Raw genomic sequence first — 12,415 nt, 5'->3', positions numbered from 1 at the left:
GGCCAGTAGTCTCCGTTGCACTGTATCCTATATACCGCGCCATCATATTCCGCAGCGCTTTACAGATATCCTCATCACTGTCCCCATTGGGGCTCACAATCTTTGGAGTGCTGGATGAAACCCGGAGAACCAGGATGAAACCCCCCGCAAACACGGGGAGAACATACGAACTTGCCAATACAATATACTACATAACTTGTTAATGTCCTTTGCCCAAATATATCTGTATTTTATTGATTTTCTCATGTGCAATAAAATGCAGTTTGAGCCATTTTAATTTGCTTGTTTCTATGTACCTAGAACAAAAATGGATTTTTTACAGTTTAGGAACAAAAGGAGACAGAAATTTCCCAAAATTACCACATTAGAGTCTTCTTAGGAGCAAGAAATCTTAATGTATTTAAGGGGAGTTTAAATTAACCCCTTTACCCCAGGACCATTTTCTGTTTTTTTACTCCCCCTCTTCCAAGACATTTTTTTTATATTTCTGTCAATATAGCTAAAAACACGAAATAAGGAGAAACAGCGAGATTTACATTATATTAAGATACTATGAATGAAAAATAATATATCGCTGAAGAGTGTTGGACTGTTTAAAGGACAGTCGTGTTGAAAACACCAAATTTACAAAGAAAAAAACGACCAGAAAGTCCCAGAAGGGTAATATATTTTATTACGTCATTATAAAAAATAGTTAAAAACCATTACATAGAAATAGGTAATACATATACTGAATAAAAAAAGGGGGTTATGCTACCCAGATATAAAGCATAAAAAAATTATAACAAAAATGTGTAAACAAATGGTGAATAAGCAAAATAGATATTAATATATATAATGAATAATAAACAATATAAAGTGCACAAACACCAAAAAGTATTATAAACAATAGACATAAGTGTAAACCACTACCACAGTAAACCTATATATATCGATATATCGAAATAGTGCATCTGTGTGATAAGGCTGAAAAAGGACACTGTATGTGTCACCGTGAATTAAGGTGTCTACCGACCAGGAAAGGAAAAATGGTGCAAAAATAAAGATAAAAATAAGTGAAAATACATACAACCTCTCCTGGTCTCCTGGGGAAGCAACCCGGTCCCGACGCGCGTTTCGGCGCTAAGCCTTCATCAGGGGCTTAGCGCCGAAACGCGCGTCGGGACCGGGTTGCTTCCCCAGGAGACCAGGAGAGGTTGTATGTATTTTCACTTATTTTTATCTTTATTTTTGCACCATTTTTCCTTTCCTGGTCGGTAGACACCTTAATTCACGGTGACACATACAGTGTCCTTTTTCAGCCTTATCACACAGATGCACTATTTCGATATATCGATATATATAGGTTTACTGTGGTAGTGGTTTACACTTATGTCTATTGTTTATAATACTTTTTGGTGTTTGTGCACTTTATATTGTTTATTATTCATTATATATATTAATATCTATTTTGCTTATTCACCATTTGTTTACACATTTTTGTTATAATTTTTTTATGCTTTATATCTGGGTAGCATAACCCCCTTTTTTTATTCAGTATATGTATTACCTATTTCTATGTAATGGTTTTTAACTATTTTTTATAATGACGTAATAAAATATATTACCCTTCTGGGACTTTCTGGTCGTTTTTTTCTTTGTAAATTTGCTGTCAATATAGCTGTCTGAGGGCTTTATTTTTGCGGGGCGAGTTGTACTTTTGAATGGCACTGTCGATTTTACCATATAGTGTATGGAAAAAATTCTAAGTGCGTTGAAATTGCAAAGTGCAATTCCATAATTTTTTTGGTTTTTTTTTTTATTTACAATGTTCAATATATGGTAAAACTGACCCAACAATATGATATGATTCTCTCCAGTACGAGTGTGCAGATGCTAAACATGTATAGTTTTTTATTTAAATGGCGAAAAAAAATTGGCAATTTTCATGAGAAATATTTTTTGCTTTTGTCGTCATTTTCCGAGACCTGTAGCATTTTCATTTTTCAGGATCTGGGGCCGGGTGAAGGCTTATTTTTTCCACCCTGAGCGGACGTTTTTATCGATACCATTTTGGGATAGATACAATGTTTTGATCACCTTTTCTTAAGGCCAAAAAAACGTAATTATGGCGTTTTGATTTTTTTTTACTCGTTATGTCGTTTACTGATCGGAATCATTTAGTTTTTAAAATGTGTATTTTTTTTATTCTTTTATTTTTCATGGGGCAAAAAAGGGTGATTTGAATTTGTGTTTTTTTTATTTTTTTTAATATTTTTAAAAACTTTTTTTTTCTTTTTTATTCAATAGTCCCTTTAGGAGACGTGAAGGTGTGAAAGTCAGGTCGCCTGCGCTATGCATAGCAGTGCTATCTGTTATGAACACCGGCAACGAGCAGGCATTCACAGGAGTATCGTAATGACAGGCACAGGGGTTATCAGCAGACTCCCAGCTGTAATGCCAACCCATTGGTGCCCCATGATCATGTCACGGGTGTGCCAATGGGAGCGTAAAATGACGTGCGTCCCTGTCGGAACGTGTTAAGTGACGTTTTCAGAGACTGACAGCGGGCTTCAACAGGTTAACAGCAACAGGCGGACCACAGCTCCACCTGCGGCTGTTGAAGGCACATGATGGAAGTCATGTGCCGGGAAAGATGCGGGGTCAGCGTGTGAGCCCGCATCAAAGTCATAGGCACGACTTATGATGTAAACATACGACATACTGTATGTCGTGAAGGGGTTAGAGAGGTTATCCAGAGAGGTTATCCACTTTCATGAAACTGAGCCCAAAATCTGTAAAATACATAGAACATCTAACTCACAAACTAGGCAGGTACTCAACTTCACCCGATTCAGTGCCGGATCGCCGCTGGTGCTCTGGTCTCAGTGTTTTGGCTGTAGTGGTGATGTCATGTCACCAGTCAAGCCAATCACTGAATTCCGCATCCTTGGTACAGCCGCTCAGTGACTGACTAGAGTGGTGACAGGTGCTTTTGATGTGATGCCATCGCTAATACCAAAAAATGACACTAGCTCAGCAAGGAGGGGCGAGAGCGAGATCCAGAGAGGGCGAGTATCTGCTTAGTTTGTTATTATAGGCAGAGTGACTTTAAGACTTAACAAAAAAAGCTAAAATAAAGAATTAAAAAGATGATATTAATATAAAATGTTGTACTGAATCATACCTGTATGTGAATAAATGTACCACAGAGCTCCCGTTAACAGTGCGCCAATTATAAAGGCTGCAAATGCAATCCCAACCACTACTGGTGTGTCCAGCCCATAGAAAACTGCTAGATGAATGAGAAAGAAAATATCATTAATAGCGATTTGTACAGAATTTTTATATTAGAGACATTACATTTTTGGCTCTATGTCTAAAAAGTTCCATATATTGTCCTTTTGCGTACAGAGCAATAAATCTGTTTTTATATCAGCGTGTGTCTGTGGGTTTTTCCTTATGAGAGCAACATAATAAGGAGTAGAAATGTCTTTCCCACATAGCTGCAAGGAATCGGGCCCTTTGGTACATGTCTAAATACAGCACTGTGAAAAATGGATTTCTGCCGAAGCTCTTAACTGCATGGCCTTAAAATGCTGCACTGACAATATTACCAGGATTTAAGGAAATATCACTTATTCCTACATGTGTACGGCTTTTTCTGCCAACTCTATTTTGTAACCTATGAAACCTTCTTGGCTCCGCTCCCATTTGAAGGTGGAGAGAGGAACCTCTTGTGAAACGAGTGATGTCAGGCAAAGGACACAAAAATTACAGAAATAGAATCTATTGTTCGGGAAATTTGGCAGCGCCGTGTGTGTTTGAAATTAATTCCAGACGAAAAATATAACACTTCCTTTAGTTGGAGAAGTCGCAGAGACACCCTCTACTGATATCCAAGTGTTTTTCTATTTATTTTTAAAATGCTTCAGGCATTATTATTTTCTTTATTTCAATGGCACATCCGTCCTATTCTAATAATACAGGGTTCGTAAATGGAACTGAACTGAAATCCGAAGGTTGAGTGGACACATAAGGTCAGTAGCACAGCAAAAAATCCAAAAATTCATGCCAGATTCTGCAGAGGTCTGCTGTCATGGCATGGTTTGAAATTGCAAGAAGGTAAAGTGATGGAATTATGATAACCACGGGATTAACATGTTAATGATATGCAAATAATGAAAAAATGTAAGAAAATGTTCAAAACATCTCAATTTATTCAGTATCGAATATGAGCATGGTCTCCAGATCACTCTCATGGAATGGACACACCATTACTCCATTCCAGACTCCAGTCTCCATCTAGAGACAATGTGGGCAAAGCAGTAAAGAGACTTTCACAAGGGAACGTCACACCGGAGCTTTTCCAGAGATTATGGTGTGGTATAATCTATGGTAGATGAACCTCTCTACTCTTCATTCTAGGACCATGAACAGCTCGGCATTACATTGATATGTAGGTGAAATGAGTGGTAAGGACACTTATCCTAAGTGTCCCCGGAACCATTTTTCAACACAATGCCAGGCCACATGTTGCTTGTGCTAGGGTGAGCAGCCTAAATGGGCTAAACATGCTACCATAGCCTGTAGTGTCTCCATCAAGCACATCTGGGACAGTAATCGGTGGTCGGTACCGTAATTGCAAAGGAAGCTAACAGCAGAAGATCTTGATGATTTGTCCAAGTGCATTGAACGCAGCAGAACATTCCTGAGACAACCATTAATAAAATCATTGATAGCTGCCAAGATGTGTAAGTACTGGGATTTCTGCGCTTGACGCTCATATGCAATATTGAATCATTTGAAATGTATATATATATATATATATATATATATATATAACACATTTTCTGCATGCAGATTTGTCCTTTTTTAACTTGTATTGTATGACTTACGTTCTGGTATACTTGGACGGACTTTACTGGTTGGAGTACCTATAAAACAAAGTATTTAAATTATTATACATGATTTATTATATGGCTATAACTTAGAGGACATTCCCCTAATATATAGCTGAAATTGAAACGTGAGCTAATACAAATATCTAGAGATGGGTGAACCCAAACAGTAAAGTTCGGCGTCCGTACCGAACACGGACTTCACCAGGAAGTCTGTGTTACTGTTCGGGTTCGGCTGCTCGAACACCAGGTGTTTGTCACACTGTCATGTGCATGACAGCGCAGCAAACACCGCTTCTGATCGGCGGTGAAATCATCCCCTCTGGTCAGAGAGCCGTGTTTCCCATGCTGTAAAGAGACAGCTTGATCGCTCAGCTGTGAACAGTGGTATAAAGTTTTCCTCTAGTCACTGGCATCAGCTGATGGGACTACAGCTCCCATCATCCGACGCCTGCTGACGCTAATAACAGCGAGAGCAGGAGCAGCTGATGGGTGTATTCATTACCCGCCTCCTGCGCTGTAAATAAAAAAAAAACGGTTTGGGTTCCCCTGCATTTTTTGATAACCAGCCAGGCAAAACTCACAGCTGGGGGCTGCAACTCTCAGCTGTCGGCTTTAGCAAGGCTGATTATTAAGAATAGAGGGATCCCCACGCCATATTTTTTAATTATTTACCCACGTTTTTCTCATGGTGCTAGCGGGGTTCTCACAGAGGTCACCACAGATCAGCCCAGGTGGGAACGCAGCCTCAGTGACTGGAGGTAACCTCGATGGCATCACCGCCGGTCACTGAGGATGTGCTTGCAGCAGTTCAGTCACCAATGGTTCTCAGCTTGGACGGTCGCATGTTGGCACCGTCCAGGTTGAAAACTTTTTCTCCCTCAGACATGGATTACGGCATGATATAGTATTTTTTTTTCTATATTGGATGCATTTGGAATTTATTATAGTCTCTCTAAAAAAACAGGGCTACGTTAGGTTGTCTATGCTCAGAAAATGCTTCTATACAAGTTAACAGGATCAGAGCCAGTGTACTGCTTATTAGTGATGAGCGAAAGCGCTCAGATAAGGTGTTATCTGAGCATGCTCATGTGCTAACAGAGTGTCTTCGGCGTAATCGAAAAATATGTTCGAGTACCCGTGGCTGCATGTTTCGCGGATATTCGACGGGCACAACACATGCATAGATTGTTAGGCAATCCCTGCATGTGTTGCAGGTATCAAATAGCCGCAAGACATGCAGGGGTGGAAACTCAAGCATATTTTTTGAGAACGCCGAAGGCACTCGGTTAGCACCAGAGCATGCTCAGATAACGCTTTATCCGAGCACGTTCGCTCATCACTATGTTGCTCATGTATCTGCTGAAAAGAATAGAAAGTATTAGTCTAATATTAAGACAAGTGGTGGCGTTCAACTCTGTGGCATGTCAGAGGAAGAGAGCGAGGAATTTCTGGGAACCCCTAAAAGCGTAAAATAAATAAATAGCACAATATTAATCTATTTATTATCAATCAATGCATTAACACATATAAATATAAGACATTCAGGAATATTTCTACCACAGAATTTGGCCTTAATAGCGCAATATCTTTCGTACTTCAGAGTGTTTCATTTGCGGTAAATGGGGAGAACTGAAGATTTTTCATGTTCATTTTTGTATAACGTGAAACGTTTTGATAAAAACTACGGTAGTTCTGAAATAAAATACTACAGCAGTGACTGATAGGGTTAGAATATTCCTCTGTCAAACCTTATAAACAGTAGGAGATGAAGGAATCTGTATTTCGTAATATCCCTATCTCACGCACCCTGTTACATTCCTTCCTGAGCAGAAATATCACTGAATGTCACTTCTGATCAGCGACACCACTAATCTCCACCACTAGCACGGCATGGTCTGCACCATTGTAGTCTGGATGGAATTTTGTGGAAATTGAAATGTCAAAACCATAACCAAAGTGTAAAATATAATAAGACTTTTACAGAACCAGCAAAGTGAATAAGGTTTAGAAAAAATGTAATTTTTCTTCCTTGCAAATGTGGACTTTTAAAGAGTTTTTTCAAATCTGCAGCATGCCAACTCTTTCAGTGTTTTTGCTGCAGATTTCACCCATATTAATAACTGGGGAAATATTGGCAACAAAAACACATGAAAAGAATCAATAAAAACACGTATATTTTAAGCAGCGTTTTTCCTGTTTCAGAAATGGTGCAGAATTACTACTGCAAATACTTATTGTGTGCATATGCCCCAATGACTGTAAGACTTCCTTCCAAAATGTCTGTCCTGTGGGGGTATGTCACTCAGTCTGAGAGCTCGTTCAGACATCAGTTTTTCATGTACATGTTCCATCCATGTTTTTCGAGATTGAACTCATGTCCACTATAGTCTGTGGAGTAGTTCACGTGTCCGTGTTTTATTGCTGACTAAAAGGTCTACACCAAAACATGGAAACTTGTCAGATGTTGATGCAAAGCAAGGTTCAAACTCGGCAATGTACAGTTGTGGCCAAAAGTATTGTTAGGGCAAGTTAGGATAGGATATGGGTTGAACTAGATGGACTTAAAGTCTCCCTTCAACCTTAATAACTATGTTACTCTGTTACTATGTTACCCCTGCAATTCTGACATTTTTTTTCTTGTGACATATTGTACTTCATGATTAGTGGTAAAATTTCATTCATATAACTTGTGTCTATTTGTGAAAAAAAACGGAAATTTGGCAAAAATTTTGAAAATTTCGCAATTTTCCAACTTTGAATTTTTATGCTCTTAAATCACAGAGATACAGCACACAAAAAACTTAATACAGTTGTGGCCAAAAGTATTGACACCCCTGCAATTCTGTCAGATAATACTCAGTTTCTTCCTGAAAATGATTGCAAACACATTCTTTGGTATTATTATCTTCATTTAATTTGCCTTAAATGAAAAAACAGAAAAAGAATTGTCCCAAAGACAAATTGGATATAATTCCACACCAAACATAAAAAAGAGGGTGGACAAAAGTATTGGCACTGTTCGAAAAATCATGTGATGCTTCTCTAATTTGTGTAATTAACAGCACCTGTAACTTACCTGTGGCACCTAACAGGTGTTGGCAATAACTAAATCACACTTGCAGCCAGTTGACATGGATTAAAGTTGACTCAACCTCTGTCCTGTGTCCTTGTGTGTACCACATTAAGCATGGAGAAAAGAAAGAAGACCAAAGAACTGTCTGAGGACTTGAGAAACCAAATTGTGAGGAAGCATGAGCAATCTCAAGGCTACAAGTCCACCTCCAAAGACCAGAATGTTCCTGTGTCTACCGTGCGCAGTGTCATCAAGAAGTTTAAAACCCATGGCACTGTGGCTAACCTCCCTAGATGTGGACGGAAAATAAAAATTGACAAGAGATTTCAACGCAAGATTGTGCGGATGTTGGATAAAGAACCTCGACTAACATCCAAACAAGTTCAAGCTGCCCTGCAGTCCGAGGGTACAACAGTGTCAACCCGTACTATCCGTCGGCGTCTGAATGAAAAGGGACTGTATGGTTGGAGACCCAGGAAGACCCCACTTCTTACCCTGAGACATAAAAAAGCCAGGCTGGAGTTTGCCAAAACTTACCTGAAAAAGCCTAAAACGTTTTGGAAGAATATTCTCTGGTCAGATGAGACAAAAGTTGAGCTTTTTGGGCAAAGGCATCAACTGTTGTGAGTTCATTTTCCCCTTCACTACTGAGGCCCGAGGAACTCCCTCTTCTGGTAAAGAAAGGTAGTGAGCCTGATTATCAAACACCTGAGTCTGATGATGATGACTGGCTGAGTGGAGTTACTGACTGGATATAAGGCTGCCGACGCCCTTCTGCCCTGCGGGTGATTTCTCTGTGGGATCCTTGGAGACCAGTCTGAATTCCTGCTCCTCTAAAGCTAAGTTTTCTGCTCGGCCTTTTGCATTTGTGCTTAGACTTTGTTTTGCTTTGTTTTTCTGGATTTCTGCCATTCCCTGCTGGGGTGTGCTGAATTCCTTTAGCTCTGTCTTCTGAAAATACCTGAGTGCTGATTTAGTTTTTGAAGCCTAGCTGCTTCAGGGTCTTTTTCATATCAGCTTGTTGGCTTATGTCTTTGATAGGGTTTTGGCAGATTGCAGACAGCAACCTTCCTTTCCTGTTCTGTTTAGCTAGCTTGGGCCCCATCGTTTGCTCAGCCTATCTTTCTATCTGTGTGAGTGTTTTTTCATCTTGCTTCACCGTCATTATATGTTGGGGGCTGCCTTTTACTTTGGGGTCTGCTCTGGGGCAGTTTAGATTTCCTTTTCTGTCTTTAGGCTATTTAGCGCTCCGGCTGTGATCGAGGGGTCTAGGGCATCGTAGGAACCCCCCACGGCTACTGCTATTTGTGTTGATAGGTTCAGGGGTCTGCAATCTGATAGTTGCCAACTTCTCTGGTTTTCTGGACGTAGCTTCTATTTTTGTGTCTGCCTCCTACGGTGACTCAATCATAACAGAATCACCCACCATACCGCAGATCCTAGGGTACTCAATAGCAGGAAAGAATTGTAAAAAAAAAAAAAAAAGTGTATATTTTTTCCTCTATATCTCTGAGGCCGTAGGGGGAATTTTTTTTTCTCTCAATGGAGATAAAGCAATTGTCTGATCGTGTGGAGCAGCTCGCTGCGGAAGTGCGGAGAATTTCCGCCTACCTTGCTCATTCACATGCTGCTGAACCAAAGATTCCTACACCTGATGTATTTTTTGGGGATCGGTCTAAATTTTTGAATTTCAAAAATAATTGTAAATTATTTTTTGCCTTGAAGCCTAACTCGTCAGGGAGCTCCGCGCAGCAGGTTAAAATTGTCATCTCTTTGCTGCGTGGCGATCCCTAGGATTGGGCGTTTTCTTTGAAACCAGATGATCCTATTCTGACTAATGTGAACGCAATTTTTCAGGCCTTGGGGTTGTTGTATGACGAACCTAATGCCATTGATCAGGCTGAAAAGACCCTGCTGGCATTGAACCAGGGTCGTGATTCTGCAGAATTGTATTGTCAAAAATTCCAAAAGTGGGCAGTACTTACTACCTGGAATGATAATGCCTTGGCTGCTCTCTTTCGGAAGGGGTTGTCAGAAGCCGTAAAAGATACTATGGTGGGATTTCCTGTTCCCTCTGGTCTTGATGATTCTATGTCATTAGCCATTCAGGTTGATCGGCGTTTGCGCGAACGCAAAGCTGCACGAGAGGTGTTGCCACCTGTTGAAAAATGTCTGAACCTATGCAATGTGATAGAGTTTTTTCCAGAGAGCAGCGTCAGGAGTTCAGAAGGCGTAATAAGTTGTGTTTTTTCTGTGGAGATGCCTCGCATATTATTTCTGTCTGTCCTAAACGAGAGAAACGCTTTGCACACACGTTTTCTGTTGGTGGTGTTCAACCTAAGTTTCTTCTGGCTATTACTCTGATCTGCTCCCTGTCCACATTTTCCGCCAAAGCTTTTGTGGATTCGGGAGCAGCCCTAAACCTAATGGACTTGGATTTTGCTAAACGTTGTGGATTTCTGATGACACCTCTGCAGACGCCTATCCCTTTGAGGGGGATTGATGCTACTCCTTTGGCTAAAAATAAACCTCAGTTTTGGACCCAGGTGGTAATGCGAGTCGCCCCAGACCATCAAGAAAATTGCAGATTTTTGGTGTTGCATAATCTGCATGATACTATTGTTCTGGGGTTTCCCTGGTTACAAATTCATAATCCAGTTTTGGATTGGAAATCTGTGTCTGTGGTGAGTTGGGGTTGTCGGTGTGCCTTTAGTGAGGCTCCAGTGTTTTCCACCTCTCCTCAGTCGCATGATGTTCCTGATTATTTGGCGGACTTTTATGATGTATTTAGTGAGAATGAGTCTGCGTCTTTGCCTCCTCATAGGAGTTATGACTGTGCAATTGAACTGAGCCCGGGGTGTAAATTTCCCAAGGGTCGGCTCTTCAATCTATCTGTACCCGAGCACGAGGCTATGCGATCCTATATTAAGGAGGCGTTGGAGAAGGGTCATATTAGACCATCCTCGTCACCCTTAGGTGCCGGTTTTTTTTTTGTAGCCAAAAAGGATGGATCATTAAGACCTTGTATTGATTATCGTGCCCTCAACAAAATTACTGTTAAATATCAGTATCCGTTACCCCTGATTTCTGATCTATTCTCCAGAGTTAAAGGTGCTTGCTGGTTTACCAAGCTTGACCTCAGGGGGGCGTATAATCTTATTCGCATTAAGCATGGGGATGAATGGAAGACGGGGTTTAATACTCCGGAGGCACATTTTGAGTACCTGGTGATGCCTTTTGGGCTCACTAATGCCCCTTCTGTCTTCCAGTGCTTCATGAACGATATTTTCTGAGATTTTGTCGATAAATTTTTGATTATCTATCTGGATGATATTTTGATCTTCTCCAAGGATTGGGATTCTCATGTGGAACATATTCGGACTGTGTTCCGGATCTTGAGGGAGAATTCCCTGCATGTCAAAGGATCTAAATGCCTTTTTGGAGTACAGAGGATTTCTTTTTTGGGATTTATTTTGTCCCCGTCAACTATTGAAATGGACCCGGCCAAGGTACAGGCCATTTACGATTGGGTTCAGCCCACTTCTTTGAAGGCCCTCCAGAAGTTTTTGGGTTTTGCTAATTTTTATCGGAAATTTATAGCAAAATTTTCTAGTATTGCCAAGCCATTGACTGATTTGACTAAGAAGGGTGCTGATGTGTTAAATTGGTCTCTGGAGGCTGTTTCTTCCTTTCAGGAGCTGAAGCGAAGATTTTGCGGCAACCTGATGTCTCACTTCCGTTCCAGGTAGAGGTGGATGCTTCTGAGATTGGTGCAGGAGCTGTTTTGTCCCAAAAGGATCCTGTAACATCTAAAATGAATCCCTGTGCTTTCTTTTCCCGAAAGTTCTCCCCATCTGAACGTAACTATGATGTGGGGAATCGGGAACTGTTGGCCATGACATGGGCATTTGAGGAGAGAAGATATTGGTTGGAGGGAGCTAAGCTTCAAGTCGTGGTCCTCACTGACCACAAGAATTTGATTTACCTAGAGTCGGCTAAGCGCTTGAACCCTAGACAGGCTAGGTGGGCCTTCTTTTTTACACGTTTTGATTTTGTGGTTTCTTTTCTTCCTGGAACTAAGAATGTCAAGGCTGACGCCCTCTCTAGGAGCTTCTTTGCTGATTCTCCTGTGGTGACCAAGCCTGCTACCATCTTAGGCGAAGGGGTAGTTCTTTCTGCCATCTCGCCCGATTTGAGACGTGCTCTGGAAGAGTTCCAGGAGGACAAACCTGAGCGTTGTCCCAGTGGAAAGTTGTATGTTCCTGACCAGTGGAAGAAGAGAGTGATGTCTGAAGTTCATTGCTCTGCTTTGGCTGGTCATCCAGGTATTTTTGGTACTAGAGATCTGGTGAGTCAGTCTTTTTGGTGGCCCTCCTTGTCTCGTGATGTCAGGAATTTTGTGCAGTCCTGTGGGATGTGCTCCCGGTCTAAATCGTGTTCTCGCTCTAGTGGGTTGTTG

At 40.9% G+C, this 12,415-nt stretch overlaps 1 protein-coding gene across 3 annotated transcripts in view; it reads right to left on the bottom strand.

The window, feature by feature from the left end:
- TGFBR3 (transforming growth factor beta receptor 3) overlaps window positions 1-12,415 on the bottom strand; it is a 258,572-nt gene that overhangs the window by 36,808 nt on the left and 209,349 nt on the right. For 2 of the 3 annotated variants that reach the window (XM_073571472.1, XM_073571474.1), the window contains 2 exons: window positions 4,878-4,916; window positions 3,167-3,274 (listed from right to left, as the gene is read on the bottom strand). In XM_073571472.1, the coding sequence (XP_073427573.1) occupies window positions 3,167-3,274; window positions 4,878-4,916 (147 nt within the window). The remainder of the gene's footprint in view (window positions 1-3,166; window positions 3,275-4,877; window positions 4,917-12,415) is intronic. The other variant, XM_073571473.1, reaches the window with a different exon arrangement.

The sequence above is a fragment of the Dendrobates tinctorius genome, unplaced genomic scaffold (genome assembly GCF_039654945.1).
Source record: "Dendrobates tinctorius isolate UK_male_01 unplaced genomic scaffold, ASM3965494v1 ptg000029l, whole genome shotgun sequence".
NCBI lineage: Eukaryota > Metazoa > Chordata > Amphibia > Anura > Dendrobatidae > Dendrobates > Dendrobates tinctorius.
This window is presented reverse-complemented; position numbering and strand designations above follow the sequence as displayed.